The sequence below is a fragment of the Danio rerio genome, chromosome 6 (genome assembly GCF_052040795.2).
Source record: "Danio rerio strain M-AB ecotype USA chromosome 6, GRCz13ab, whole genome shotgun sequence".
NCBI lineage: Eukaryota > Metazoa > Chordata > Actinopteri > Cypriniformes > Danionidae > Danio > Danio rerio.
Genome location: NC_141026.1, coordinates 2,277,501 through 2,294,005, shown reverse-complemented (window position 1 = coordinate 2,294,005; position 16,505 = coordinate 2,277,501). Strand labels below are relative to the sequence as shown.

At 35.4% G+C, this 16,505-nt stretch overlaps 2 protein-coding genes across 5 annotated transcripts in view; both read left to right on the top strand.

The window, feature by feature from the left end:
- Positions 1-16,505, top strand: part of plxna1b (plexin A1b) — a 744,633-nt gene that overhangs the window by 421,611 nt on the left and 306,517 nt on the right. The window lies entirely within an intron of this gene.
- zgc:123305 overlaps positions 2,217-16,505 on the top strand; it is a 23,429-nt gene continuing 9,140 nt past the window's right edge. For 2 of the 4 annotated variants that reach the window (XR_015492885.1, XM_087256073.1), the window contains exons 1-12: positions 3,556-3,753; positions 5,382-5,582; positions 7,560-7,655; positions 7,740-7,963; positions 9,908-10,009; positions 10,441-10,546; positions 10,713-11,421; positions 11,515-11,608; positions 13,632-13,825; positions 14,032-14,125; positions 15,984-16,053; positions 16,136-16,228. Coding sequence is in view for 2 of the 4 variants with exons in the window: in XM_087256073.1 (XP_087112199.1) it covers positions 3,688-3,753; positions 5,382-5,582; positions 7,560-7,655; positions 7,740-7,963; positions 9,908-10,009; positions 10,441-10,546; positions 10,713-11,421; positions 11,515-11,608; positions 13,632-13,825; positions 14,032-14,125; positions 15,984-16,053; positions 16,136-16,228 (2,049 nt within the window). In the remaining 2 variants the exon portion in view is untranslated. 4 annotated transcript variants of the gene reach the window in all.

Here is a 16,505-nt window from a genome sequence, read left to right as displayed (position 1 = left end):
TATCTATAACTAGTATAATATTATGTACTGTCATCATGGTAAAGACAAAATGATTTGGTTATTAAATAAATGAGTTATTACAGCTATAGTTTAACTATTTATTATTTAGCATTACCCAATAACAATTGGGAAATATAAAAAAAATTAATAAAAAATATATTTGACTTGAACTCTATATATTTCCCAGAGATATGGTGCGGCAGGAAGAGCATCCGCTGCGTAAAACATAAGCTGGATAAGTTGGCGGTTCATTCCGCTGTGGTGACCCTTAATAAATAGACTAAGCCGAAAAGCAAATGAATGAATGAATGAATGAACTCTATATACACACATATATACACAGTTTATGGAAATGTAACTTGATCCCATAGATTCATTCATTCATTTTCTTTCGGTTTAGTCCCTTTACTCATTAGGGGTCGCCACAGCGGAATGAACCGCCAACTTATCCAGTATATGTTTTACACAGTGGATGCTGTTCCAGCTGCAACCCAACACTGGGAAACATCCATACACACACACTCATTCACACGCATACACCCGGAGCGAACCCACACGAACATGGGGAGAACAGGCAATATATATATATATGAGTTTAATTGTTGCTTAGTTATTTATTTTAAACATTTTTATTATAATGTAGTAATTTTATTATATGTAGTAAGTGTTGTTATCATTATGATATTATTATGACATATTTGATACTGCATATTGATGTTTTCCTCAGACTGTGGATCGACAGTTATCCTGCAAAAACTTGCTACTAAAACTCCATCAATCTCTATAACAAAGATCTATTCCCTTACACATTATTAGATAACTGTGCTGATATTAAATAACTTGTGATAATATCCATGACTGTAGTTTTCTTATTGTCTTCCAGGGCCATTATGTTTGACACACTTGAACTAGCGGGAGAGAGCGAGAGTTATTGTTATGTAAGTTATTAAATTACTCTTCTTGGAAAAAGTCATTTTATATCTATTAGAGCAGGAACTGTTTACAATTTCTAAAGTGTCTCTTTACAGAGTGTCTAAACTAGGATGACAAGTGAGCGTAAACACAGCCGCCATAGTTTTTCAAATTATGATTTATTGCAATGGTACATATAATTATCCCTCACATAGTTTTAAATATATAAACTCAGTGATGACGTCCATTAATTGATTACGATGCATATGTAAAAGAGTGGCTTGTAAATCATCAAAATTATGGCTTAAATGAAATTTAAATCAACACTCTCATAAAGTAGTATTTATTATTTCTAATATTTAAAATAAAATATTCACTATATAGGCTACAAAACAATTGTGAAATTAATGTAATATACTAATATTTATATTATATAATAGTTATTATAATTAATTGTTTTTTTTAAATCATTTAAAAATATATAATAATTATATTATATATTATTTTGTGTGTGTGTGCGTGTGGATAAAATAATATAGAATTTAAAATTTTAATTTATTATATATATTATACTAATTTACAAATTCACGATTGGTTTTGTATATATAATAATATTATTATATATTATTTTGTCTGTGTGTGTGTGTTTGTAAAATAACAGAGTTTTAAATTTTAATTTATTATTTTAAATTTATTTTAAATTATATGTATGTATGTATATATATATATATATATATATATATATATATATATATATATATATATATATATATATATATAATTATAATATAATGTAATTATAATATATATATATAATTATTATTATTATTATTATTATACTGATTTACTTTTTCACAATTGGTTTTGTATATTTTATAGCCTATTATATAATAGTTATTATAATTAAATACACAAAAAATTATTGTTCCAAACTGAACTTGTAATTTAAATGCATTAGTAATTAGTTAATTAGTCATTTCGGCGATCGCAGACATTATAATGGATGACACTCATTAGAGAAATCATATCTATATGACATATTTATCAATTTATGTTTAGAGAGATACTACTACAACTACCAATACTACTACCACTAACAACATTAATAATAATAATGAAAAAAATCTGATTGTGTAAATATTGAAATAAATGCTGCACATGCTCCCTCTAGCGGTGATGCATGAAGACTTGAGGAACTGTACACAAATGTACACAAACTACGTCAGCAGAGCCATAGGGCGTGTCCTGAGGCGAGTCCTAGCTTGTCATTGGATGCCATTTGATCGACGTGCTGACGTGGGCGTGAGAGCGCAGGAAGTTTTAATGAATCGCTGTTGTTGAAGGTAAGAGCGATCACGTTAACTTCAGAATTTCACACAATAACATGGTTAAAATGTCTTTGATAATCAGTTTTTAATCAGCGGAAGTGAGTTTCTGCTGTTTTTATGTGCTACGCTTAGTTTTTTGTTGACCTGAATAGTGTAATTGATGTATTCTAACATCACTGAATGTCTTTGGATTGGTTAATATTTACGTTATTGATTTATGTCAAACATAAAGTGAACAGGTAGTGATATTAAAAGGGGTTTGACTTTACTCTGATGTTTGATAATGGACACGTGACCAAACAAAGGAGCGAATTTGTATTGATCTGCATTCTCTGAGGTTGTTGATCTCTATATTTGATCGAGTTAGTCATCATTAATGTTACAGAATAGTCGATTTAAAATTCTTGTTGGAATTTTACATAAATATGAACACAAACTGACTGTCAGAGCTTTTTAAGTGACGTGGTTTGGTTTAGTTTACTCTTGATCTAACTGAGAGTGTTATTTGTGGAAAATAAAGAGATTTATTCATATAATCTATTTAAGTCGGTACATTTCTTGGCGCTTTATCCATTGTATTGTTTCCATTGTAGAAACTGAATTTAAATCAAGTTATAAAAAGTATTTTTTTCGATGAAAGTCACAACTTTAAGGTCAATATTTACACTAACTGACAGAAATTACAGACAAGGGCTTGTCATACATCATGTCAACTCGTTCAACACAATGTGTTTTTAATGAATATGCACAAACCTCACATTATTTACATTTTCCCATTAAGTCTTTAACATATAGTCAACCTCCAGGCTTTCATAGACACTATACAATGTTAGGAACAGTATATTTTTAAAGTTGTCACAAATTATTCACACACAGACAATGAAAATAAATCTATTAGATCATTAAGATTGACAGACAGTGACTGTACATCGCTTATCGCGGTTAATTATTGTGTGTAGTGCCTCAGTATTGAGTTGATCTATCTATCGTTCTATCCATCCATCCATCCGTCTATCTATCTATCTATCTATCTATCTATCTATCTATCTATCTATCTATCTATCTATCTATCTATCTATCGTTCTATCGTTCTATCTATCTATCTATCTATCTATCTATCTATCTATCTATCTATCTATCTATCTATCTATCTATCTATCTATCTATCTATGTCTGTGTGTGTGTGTGTGTGTGTGTGTGTGTGTGTGTGTGTGTAATATAAATGTTGTGTAGATGTCTCTCTCTCCCTCTTTCTCTCTCTCTGTGTGTGTGAATGTACTGGGTCTCTCTCAGATTCACTAGTATCACCGTCTTTGTTGGTTTCACACACACCAGCTTCACAGAGAACAAAGGGCTTGAGCTGAAGTCTGTGTGGTGTGTTTGATCAGTTCAGAAATAGTTAGAGCTTAACTCAGAACTCTAGGATGAAGGAGGTTTTTGCTCCTCGATGGCAGCTGAAGGGCGGAGGGGTCCAGCTTTTACACGACGTCATCCTCATCATGCGTCAATCTGGGTATGTGCTGATCGTCAGAGCAGTGTGTCATGGAAATGGAAGTGCATAGCAAATTAATGTTGTTTACTTCTCTGTTTTTCTTCCACATTTAAAACATTTTCAAGGCGATTAAATTATCAAAACATTACTACATGCCATATTAAATTAAAATAAAGTTTTTTTAGTATCAGTATGTTAGTTTTAAAAAATATCCATAAGCTAGTGTGCTCCAAAACTTTGATAAAATTAGCGTTTATAAGATATAAATCTGATATTAACATGTAAGGCTTGTAGTTATGTACAGTAAATGGATCATTGTGTTTTTTTGATGTCACCTCATACTTTTCTCTTTAAATTATTCGACCAATCAAATGCTCTCAAGTATCTGACATGCCCCACCCCCTTGTTTTCGTTTGCTTTTTATATGTTGTGCTTGAGCTCAAACACTCTCACTGGCAGAGCTGTGATAAAACCAAACAATATTGGCAGATTTTTTTAAAGGGGGAGGAGCTACTTTATGCCCCGCCCTTTCTTCTTGTTTTAGTTGAGATTACTTCAAATATCAAATAAAAACGCACATTTCAAAGCACTTTACATGACTTTTAACTAAACCTTCACACAGGGCTGAGCGATATGAGGTAAAATTCATATCATGATACAGTATTTCCACTGTCCAGCACAGGGGTGCTCAATCCTGTTCCTGGAGATCTACCTTCCTGCAGATTTCAGTTGCAACCCGTATCAAACACACCTGAACCAATTAATTAGGACCTGAACACCTCTTGATAATTACAGGCAGGTGTGTTTGACAAAAAATTATGTCGTCAACCTGGAAACCAATATTAAATGCATTAAACCTAAATACATAAACATTAAAGGGGACCTACTATGCAAAAATATTTTTAATAAGGGGTTTTAACTCAATTGTGCGGCAGAAGTGTGTAAATATAACCAGGTACAAATGTATTATTTTTATTTGTTAAATTACACTTGATAAAAACAGTCAGCAGAAACACTTTGATTGACATTCTCCCTTTGTACCTGCCATCAGAGGGGGAAAGCCCCGCCCACTATTGACTATCTCTCCCATATTAGCATATGACGTTAGTCTTGTTTTAAATCTGGCACTATGCTGATACATTGACATTTATAGCTCCGCCCTTTTCTGAAAAGAGCACAATCTCATTTGAATTTAAAGTGACAGTCACCAAAATGACACAATTAAGATCACAGCTTAAAAAGATTCAGTTTCAAAGTTATAAAACATTATTTGTGTGGTATTTTGAGCTGAGACTTGACACACACACTCTAGAGACATCGGAGACTTATTTGACATCTTTTAAAAAGGGTCATAATAGGTCATCTTTAATAGATCATTTTTTTACATCACCAAAAAATGATAAAAATAATGTATTGCACGATGATATTGCCCAATATAATGTTATTGCATCAGATCAGGCCTAACTTTTTGGCATGGCTTCCAGTCTGCCAGCATGTCATGTTGATAAAGTTGAGATGTTGCACCCTGTCAGACTTTATCTCCGTGTGCAAGGGTCACGGTTGTGCTCCAAGTGTCAGAAATCTCCCAAGGCAGTCAAGAAGGAGTCAGTTTATGATCTAAAACTGATTCCTGATCTCCTGTTTTTCAGTCTCAGACCATGAACTACGTGGGTCAGCTGGCAGAGACGGTGTTTGTGACAGTAAAGGAGCTTTACCGTGGTCTGAATCCAGCCACGCTTACCGGTGGCATTGACGTGATTGTTGTTCGACAGCCTGATGGAAGTTTCCAGTGTTCACCGTTCCACGTCCGCTTCGGGAAACTCGGTGTTCTGCGATCCAAAGAGAAAGTGGTGAGCTGGAATGAAGTCATCTTACACTGGTTCCAGTTTATAGTGTAACTGTGTTTATGCATTGAGCAACTGTCCTGCTCTCACTGCAAAAATGCTTTTCTTACTGTTTCTAGTCCAAATAGCTAAAGAATCTGAAATCAAGAAGCATTTTCTAGACAAGCAAAACCTATTGTCTTGTTTTCAGAAATAATAAGTCAAAATGAAGTGAGTTTTTCCCTTAAAACAAGCTAAATAATCTGAAAATGGAGTTTTGTATTTATGTCAAAATGCAAAACGAGATTATTTTGCTTATTCATTCATTTTCCTTCAGCTTAGTTCCTATATTCATCAGGAGTTGTCACAGCGGAATGAACCACCAACTTATCCAGCATATGTTTTACAAAGTGGAAGCCCTGTCAGCTGCAACCCAGTACTGAGAAACATCCATACACACACATTCACACATACATTATGGCCAATTTAGTTAATCAATTCCCCTATAGTGCACGTGTTTGGACTGTGGGGGAAACCGGAGCACCCAGAGGAAACCCACACCAACATGGGGGAACATGCAAACTCCACACAGACATGCTAACTGATCCAGCCAGGACTAGAACCAGCGACCTCCTAACTGTGAGGAGATTGTGCAAACCACTTAGCCACCGTGTCGTCCCTTTGCTTACCCCATTTTCAGATTATTTTGCTTGTTTTTACTTAATTTTGACTCTTTATTTCTTAAAAAAATACAATATTGTTTGCTTGTCTTGAAAATACTTGATTTAAGAATTTATAATATAATATAAAATATTTCTTGATTTATTGGAAGTTTTTAATTTACAGTGGTGGATATTTCACATTAATTTATCTTGATCAAATGTAACATTTTATTTAGTTAAATTTTTTTTATAAATTTTTATTTTACACAAAATTAAACGCCATCCATATTTTCATTCAGCAATCTCATTTTAGCACTTTACACATAATTCTGAAGTCTTCTCATGTTTTCATGACTCACTCAGACAGTTTTTTGATTATTTGTGCATGTATGTGTAAATCAGTTTATTTTTCTTTATTACTATTTATTAATTGCAGATATTTACATATAGAAAAGCTGTTTTTTCTGAATAAATCATTGCAAAAAAAAAAAAAAAAAAAATATATATATATATATATATATATATATATATATATATATATATATATATATATATATAAATTGATTATGTTCATGTATATACTGTATTTTATATTTAGTACTAGTCAAAAGTTTGAACACATGAATGATTAAGTGTTCTTTTGACTGGTACTGTACTTTATTATCGGCCGATATATATTAATATCGGTATTTTTTTATCGGTATCGGTCCCAAAAAAATCGGTTAGGCTCTCTATACTTCTAATGAACTCTGTGTAGTTCATTCTATGTTCTGTATTTGTTACTATGCAGATCATATCAGCTATCATATAAATAATGGTGCTTAACAATATACACTGTAAATATCTGTAAATTAGCAGTTTTCTGTATTTTGTGATTCATGTTTTTGTTTTTCCCCATTTATTCATGTTTTTGGATTGCCTTATGGGATTTTTCCTCCAACATCCTTTAACCTTGAAAAGTTGGAAAAAGTGACTTTAATGAACATTTAATAGTTTGCAGTGCTATGTTGTCTGGGTTGGTGTTGTATAAACTGCCAGTACATTTTCTGTTATTTTACACACTTATTTCTCTATATGTAATGTCTAATACTATTTCAAGTGACTAAAATGTCAATAAAAGTCACCTTGTCAAACTGTAGAGATGAATTTTCCACATCAAAAGTCGACAGAGCAGAGATCAACATCCCACAATGCAATTCACAACCGTAAATAAACGGAAAACACACAAAAACATTCATTAACAGATATCTTTAACAGCGTATACATTGCTTTTTATTTTTAAATGTGTAAAGAAGTATCCTCATCATTCATATTTTAACCCAAGACACTCACTGTTGAACAGGTGGACATTGAGATCAATGGAGAGCCCGTGAGTCTGCACATGAAGCTAGGAGATAACGGAGAGGCGTTTTTCGTGGAGGAGAACGAGGATTTCGAGGTTTGTCCGGACGAACGTTCACTGATCTCTCATGTAACGTTCAGCTGTTATTATTCCCATGTTTTCTTTTTCTATCGCTCTCAGACAAGAGTTCCTGCTCATCTCTGCACTTCTCCGATCCCCACCGATGTCCCAGAAGCATCTGAAGTCACGGAGTCTCAACTATCTTGCTCCAATCGGCGTAAAAAGAGGCGCAGAAAGCGTGTGCGTTCAGACACACATCTGCATGAAGACGACAGTTCCTCCTCGGATGAGAAAGAAAGTCTAGATCCAGACGCCCTCAAGGAGGAGTCACTTCTGGCAGCAAGGTGAGCAGTTTACTGAGGTTATTGAGTTTCTATTTTTTCAGAAATGGTCAAACGGGAAGTTTTGTGGCTGCTTTTTTTCACGAAGCTAGTTGTTTGTATAACCAGCGGTATGTACACCCTGTGTTGGGTTCGTTATTTTAAAAAAGTTAATAAAGGGTGAGTTCACCCACAAATGAAAATTAGCCCATTATTTAAGGGCCATTCACACCAAGCATGAAAACTATTAATATAGTAGTGCTGGGCAAAGATTAATCGTGATTAATAACATCCAAAATAAAGTAACTATATCATATTTCATAACTATATTATATGGTAACAGGATCCTGTTTAGTTGCAAAGATATTTAAAATTTATAAATAATTTGTATCATATACATGTCTATTTACGTTTACTTAAATATTAATATTTTCTCTATATATATATTTTTTTTATATATATATATATATATATGCATATGAGTATTTACATATACCTAGAAAATATACACAGTAGGGCAGAACAATATATCGCATGAGCATCGATATTGTGTATATATAGTGTGTATCCGCAATAATCCTATCGGGGGATAAGATTATTATATATATATATATATATATATATATATATATATATATATATATATATATATATATATATATATATATATATATGTATATATATATGTGTGTGTGTGTGTGTGTGTGTGTGTGTGTGTGTGTGTGTGTGTGTGTGTGTGTGTGTGTGTGTGTGTATGTATGTATGTATGTATGTATGTATATGTACACGTACACGTGTGTGTGTGTATGTACGTGTGTGTGTATGTGTATATATATGTGTGTGTGTGTGTGTGTGTGTGTGTGTATGTATGTATGTATGTATGTATGTATGTATGTATATGTACACGTACACGTGTGTGTGTATGTGTATATATATATATATATATATATATATATATATATATATATATATATATATATATATATATATATACATATATACATATATACATATATATATATATATATATATATAGATATATAGTTTGTTCAATTTCTGTGTATAAGGGTGGTGTAGTGGGTAGCATGAGGTTGCTGGTTTAAGTCCCAGTTGGGTCAGTTGGCATTTCTGTGTGGAGTTAGCATGTTCTCCCTGTGTTGGCGAGGGTTTTCTCTGGGTGCTCCGGTTTTCCCCCACAGTCTACATGCGCTATAGGTAAATTTAAATAAACTAAATTGGCCGTAGTGTGAATGGATGTTTCCCAGTAATGGGTTGCAGCTGGAAGGGCATCCGCTGCGTGAAACATATGCTGGATAAGTTGGCGGTTCATTCCGCTGTGTTGACCCCTGATTAATAAAGGGACTAAGCCGACAAGAAAATTAATAAATGAATGTTTATTTTCTGTATCTGAATACTGTTGGACTCCTCAGAAAACAATAATGCACTGTTTATTTCTTGGTTTTTGCTTGTAATTTATGATAATTTATGCAGATGCACTACATAGAAAAAGACTTGATTATCCCTGTTGATCTAAATTAATGAAATCTTTACAAATAGAGCTTTTCAAATCATGTAGTTAAATTATATTCATATTGCAACATGAGCAAAATATCGCTGTGTCATATTTTTCGAACATTGTGCACCCCTAATACACAGTACACAGATATATACTGTATAATATGTCAAAACAAGCTTTTATTTTGGATGTGATTAATCACAATTAATCTTTCCCAGCACTTAAATATAACAATCACTATAATTGTGTCCATAAAAACAATAATCTGTTTAGTGTATGCTTTTCTTTTTGCATTACTCTGCTGCAACCACTAGATGTCATCAGTGTGTTTGTTTCTAGCACATCACGACCAGGGGAGTCCAGCTCGTGTAATCCTTCTTATGAAGCACTAGAACAGAGGAAAGCTTTGAACAACTGGATCACTGATGCTTTTTGTTTTATTTCCTCTACAGTAAGTCTATATATTACTCTCTGTCCGAGGAACCCTATGAGGAAGCGTCTGGAGCTCGAGAGGTTCATCCTCACTCTGATGGAGAGTGTTCGTTGAATGAGAGGTGCGTACATACAGCAGAAGAACAGATTATTATTTTAATTCCTTTACAAATATTTCCCAAGTGCTGTTTAACAGCGAGAACACTTTTTTAATCTTTTAATAATTACTAATAAGAGTTTTCTTTTGTCTTTGCCATGATGACAGCACATTGGATTAGTTACATTGCAAGATACTAGTTTTCAGCTTAATATGCAATTTAACTAGGTTATTTTGGTTTAAATAAGTCATTCTTAAAGGGGACAAATGAAAAGAAATAAGGCAAATAAGAGGAAGACTTCATCTAGAAGATAAATATTACAGGAATTCATCCATTACTTTATTAAACAGCACAGTGGAACAGATGTGGTCTCTTCATCCTTAATCATCTTCATATGATTTTGCTCCGTCTCTGTTCGTATAATTGGATTTTCTCTTTGTCTTCTGTGTCTGTAGTGTGTATTTCAGTCGGCCGTCGTCTCCTAAGAGTGATTCAGAGTTGTGTAAAGCCCAGGAGTCTTTAGGGCCGCAGATGCAGTGGAACTGGGGCGCTTTTCCCAAGGTACTGCATTCAGATTCTGCATATAAGCCGCTTTCTGGATTAGTGCATAGGCTGAAAATGTTATTGGAATAATGTGATTTGATAAAGCCAGTATTTCAAAGGGGAACGGTGATTTTCTGTAGGCACTGTACTAGCAGATTACACTGTGTTTTCTCTGTTTCTGTAGGTGTGTCCATCAGAAAGGGTTGAATCTGATTCGCTGACTCATGAGCTGCCCTCCCCTATCACTCCCTCTGACCACTCCCACTTCCGCACGATCCACCGGCAAACATCTGTTGACATCGACAGCACTGACTCGGCAGTGACTGTGACTGTGGTGAGACCAGAACCGCAGATTGGTACAGTCAGCCCTGTTTCATCAGATCAAGCCGTTTCTTCATCCATTAACACACAACTAAATGTAAAGTTCACGAATACGCTTCAATCTACAGACGACTGTTTTTCTCAGAGCTGGAGTGGACTGGAAAACAAACACAGCCAGGAGATAATTGCTGAAAAAGAGATTGAAACTATGACTAGCTGTGGTAATACAGTCAATGAGAGCAATGATGATGCTAGTTTAGACAGCATGGCTCATTTAGAAAACTGTAGTGAGAACAATATTGTCCGAACCATCACATTTGGCGAGTTAAATCATGATTTAAAAGCAGAAGCGGAGCTCAACTCAATCTTACTACCAAAGCATCAAAGCTCTGTTGAAATACTGACACTCAGGGCTAGCGAATCAGAAGAGGGGGCGGGTTTAGAGACGTTACCGACCAATCAGAATGCTGACAGTGCTGGAGTGACAGGATCTCAGGAGATCATCGTCCAATCAGAGGATCCGACAGTCCTGGAGGCCTCTAAATCAGCTGACTCTCAGGACAAGAGGAAAGGTACTGGATTATATGTGATGTACAGTGTGTACTTGTGAATAATTCACTAGGTAAAACATTTCATGTGGAACTGTATCTTCTCTTTTTTCCTAGTCAAGCGCAGCCATCATTTGGGACCGTCTGATATTTATCTAGACGACCTCTCCAGTCTGGACCCTGAAGTCGCTGCCCTCTATTTCCCCAAAAGGTTTTATGCTTCAATATTGATTTTTCAGTATTATTGACTACTACTGCTACTACTCACTCTTATGATTCTCATAAAATAAACAATCATAATAATACAAATTATTATTATTAACAATATTCATTCATTCATTTTCTTTTTGGCTTAGTCTATTTATTAATCAGGGGTCACCACAGCGGAATGAACTGCTAACTTATCCAGCATATGTTTTGCGCAGCGAATGCCCTTCCAGCTGCAACCCATCACTGGGAAACATCCATACACTCTCATTCACATACATCCTCTACGGACAATTTAGCTTACCCAATTCCCCTATAGCGCATGTGTTTGGACTGTGGGGGAAACCGGAGCACCCGGAGGAAACCCACGCCTACACGGGGAGAACATGCAAACTCCACACAGAAATGCCAACTGACTCAACCGAGGCTTGAACCAGCGATATAATTATTATTATTATTATTATTATTATTATTATTATTACTACTATTATTATATAATTGATGAAGATAAAATTAGTAATAATAATAATTATTGTTATCTCAGTGCCAATAGCCTAGTGGTTAGTGCGACACATAGCACCCAGGTGCTTGTGGCAATAATAATAATAATTATTATTATTATTATTATTATTATTTTTATTAACAGTAGCAATAAAGTATAAAGTCTAAACTAAATAAAACAGTTAATAATATTAACATGTTTATTACTACTATGCAATTATAGTATTGTTTGAGTATGTTATTATTGTTTTATTTAACTATCTTTGATGCAATAGCTAAATAAACTACAATAATAAAATATATTAGTTTTAATGTGTTATTTGTATTATTATTATTATTAGCAGTACTATTATTATTATGATGATGATAACAACTACTATTTCTAATGTCTTTATACTTGTATGCAAATTTGCCTAATATTTATAAAAATGTATTGGTTTTTGTGTGTTAAATGTGAAGCTATATTTTCTCACTCGCGCGTTAATAACTTGCATAAACATATATAAACATATACATTATATTATTGACTTCTTAACAACAAAATAAAACAACACAGGCTCATTCTGAAAGCTTAGCCGTATATACATTTCTGGAGATCGTGAATTATGTAGCCAGAAGTATGTATGGCTGCATTTCATCTTTAAAACGAACGCTACATGGCGGTATGACGCCGTTTCTTTTATGGACGGCTTTCCCGCTGTTACTAGTTTGTCCAGTTAGATCGCCATGTACGTCGGCAGACATGAGACGCAGAGAGGAGCTGACCACGATGATGGGGTTCGAGTACAGTGAAGAACTGTTTTAGAAAGCAGGTAACACAAAAACAGAAGCCAAAAAATTTAATATACAAGTAAACAACATGGTGAGAATGTGGTAAAATCAGAAAACGTTGTAAAAATCAGGCGAGACCTTTTCTTTTTCTGGATTGCTTTTTTAAATTGTTGGTTGGGTTTAGGGAAGGGGCGCTGGTCAATCAGTATTTTTGAAACACTGTCAGTGTCGGTTTAGGTTCAGTCAGTCGACAGCGGCCTCTGGTGGATTTACGCAAGAACAGCAGGCACGAATGGCACTCACGAGAGAAATTTGAGATCTCTAAAAGTGTACATATCACCCTCTGGTGGATTCGCAAAAACTGCAGAAAAAAACATAGCTCCTGGGATGTATTTGGCGCTCTCCAGAAATGTATATAGGGGTACATTTTCAGAATGAGCCTAGGTTAAAATAATAGGTTTCTTTTGTTTAGAGACTCAAATGCATAAATTCCAGAACTGAGCAGTATTCAATATTAGGGGTAAAAAGCTGGCATTTTTAAAGTCTGTCACAAAAAAAACCCCAATATCGGTCAACATTAAATAATGACAACAACACATTTTGTGTATGCTGATGATGCGACAATAAACGTGCTGCTGATGATGTGACAATAAAAGTGATTTGATTTGATTTTGTGGACAGATATACCTATATGGTAGTTTGTCTCCCTGTTCTGCAGTATTTATTATTCATGCTTTTTAACTTCCTCTCTTCAGTGAGGCCGAGTCCTCAGATCTGCGCTCGAGCCATGGGCCGGATCCGTCTCCTCCGTCAGGTCAGATGTCCCCTCAGTCACAGGGCAGTGCTAATGCAGACAGCGGCACTGAGTATCTGTCCGACTCCACCAGCGACTCTCTGGACGTCACCATGTCTCTGTGCGGCAGAGGAGACATCAGTCAGATCAGTAAAGGTAAGAGTCGCACTTATAAACAGCGCTGCTAATAAAAAGTGGACATCAGCACTAATGCACACTTTTAAACATCATATATATATATAAAATGCAATCTGCAATGATTTTGCTGTTTTGTGATATTCTAGCTGCAAGTAGTTTTGAAGAAGTGCTCCAGTGTTTTTAGCAGATGTACTCATCTCTCTTTTTTTGTTTATGTGTTGCAGAGAAGTTCATGGAGCATCTTGTCAAGTTTCAAGACTTTGTCAACAACCCTGGAATAATTGAAGACCCAAACCTTGTCATCTGCATCAACTCAAAGTTTGTTACATTTTCAGTACAGTTCACGTCTGTCTGTCTGTCTCTATCTATCTATCTATCTATCTATCTATCTATCTATCTATCTATCTATCTATCTATCTATCTATCTATCTATCTATCTATCTATCTATCTTATCTATCTATCTATCTATCTATCTATCTATCTATCTATTCTGTCTGTCCGTCCGTCCGTCCGTCCGTCTGTCTATATCCATCCATCCATCCATCCAACCATCCATCCTTCCTTCCATCCTTCCTTCCTTCCTTCCTTCTATCCTTCCTTCCTTCCTTCCTTCCTTCCATCCTTCCCTCCTTTTATCCTTTCTTCCTTCTATCCTTCCATCCTTCCTTCCATCCTTCATTCTATCCTTCCTTCCTTCCTTCTATCCTTCCATCCTTCCTTCCTTCCATCCATCCTTCTATCCTTCCATCCTTCCTTCCTTCCATCCATCCTTCTATCATTCCTTCCTTCCTTCCTTCCTTTCTTCTATCCTTCCATCCATCCATCCATACTTCCTTCCTTACTTCCATCCTTCCTTCCTTTTTTCCTTCCTTCCTTCTATCCTTCCTTCCATCCTTTCTTCTATCCTTCCATCCTTCCTTCCATCTTTCCTTCCATCCATCCTTCTATCCTTCCTTCCATCCTTTCTTCTATCCTTCCATCCTTCCTTCCATCCTTCCTTCCATCCATCCTTCCATCCTTCCTTCCTTCCATCCATCCTTCTATCCTTCCATCCTTCCTTCCATCTTTCCTTCCATCCATCCTTCTATCCTTCCTTCCATCCTTTCTTCTATCCTTCCATCCTTCCTTCCATCCTTCCTTCCATCCATCCTTCCATCCTTCCTTCCTTCCATCCATCCTTCTATCCTTCCATCATTCCTTCCTTCCATCCATCCTTCCTTCCTTCCTTCCTTTCTTCTATCCTTCCATCCATCCATCCATACTTCCTTCCTTACTTCCATCCTTCCTTCCTTTTTTCCTTCCTTCCTTCTATCCTTCCTTCCATCCTTTCTTCTATCCTTCCATCCTGCCTTCCATCCTTCCTTCCATCCATCCTTCTATCCTTCCTTCCATCCTTTCTTCTATCCTTCCATCCTTCCTTCCATCCTTCCTTCCATCCATCCTTCTATCCTTCCTTTCTTCCTTCTATCCTTCCTTCCATCCTTCCTTCTATCTTTCTATCATTCCTTCCATACATCCATACATCCATCCATCCTTTCTTCCTTTTTTCCTTCTATCCTTCTATCCTTCCTTCCATCCTTCCTTCCTTCCTTCCTTTTTTCCTTCCTTCCTTCTATCCTTCCATCCTTCCTTCTATCCTTCCTTCTATCCTTCCATCCTTCCTTCCTTTTTTCCTTTCTTCCTTCTATCCTTATATCTTTCCTTCCTCCCTTCCTTTTTTCTATCCTTTCTTCCTTCCTTCCTTACTTCCATCCTTCCTTCCTTCTATCCGTCCTTACTTCTATCCTTCTATCCTTCTATCCTTCCATCCTTTCTTTCTTTTTTTCCTTTATTCCTTCTATCCTTCCTTCCTTCCTTCCTCCCTTTTTTCCATCCATCCTTCTATCCTTCCTTCCTTCCTTCCTTCCTTCCTTCCTTCTATCTACAGTCAAAGACAAAACTTGAGTGACCTGAGCTTTTCACAATGTTAATTTGCCGAAGCAGCTTCACATAGATAAGCTTTACATGAAAATAATTATGAAAAAATCACATTCATATTCCAACATATTCAGTAAATCAGGCAGGCAGCAGAGCTCGAGCTAAACTAAAACAGATTGAGTTGAGTTTAATAAGAACATGACTGTAGAATGCTGTAGTAATAATAATGTCTTTTCTGTGGTTGTGGTCGTGTTTCAGGTATTACAACTGGGCCGTTGCTGCTCCGATGATTCTGTCAGTTCAGGCCTTCCAGAAAACTTTACCAAAGGTTGGTCAGGTCAGAGGTCATCATCCCTGCGTCAGCCGCTAATAATGATTCCGAGATAATGACTTGTTTTTCTCTGCTTTAGAGCACCATTGAGCAACTGGTGAAGGATAAGATGCCCAAGAAGTCTGGCCGCTGGTGGTTCTCCTGGAGGAGGAAAGATCTGAACAACATTCCAGTTAATAAATTATTGACTTATTAAGTTTCTGATAACTCCTTTCTTTTGTCTTTACAACGATGACAGTACTTAATATTTGATTAGTTATTTTAAAATGTACTTCATTCAGCTTAAAATGCAATTAAAGGCTTTGCTAGGTTAGTTAGGCTAACTAGACAAGTTAGGTTAACTAGTCATTGGACAACAGTGGTTTGTTCTGCAGCCAAATATAATAATGTTAACCTTAGCAGTTATTGAAAAATTAAAACTAAAAGATTAAAAAATATAATAAGTAAAG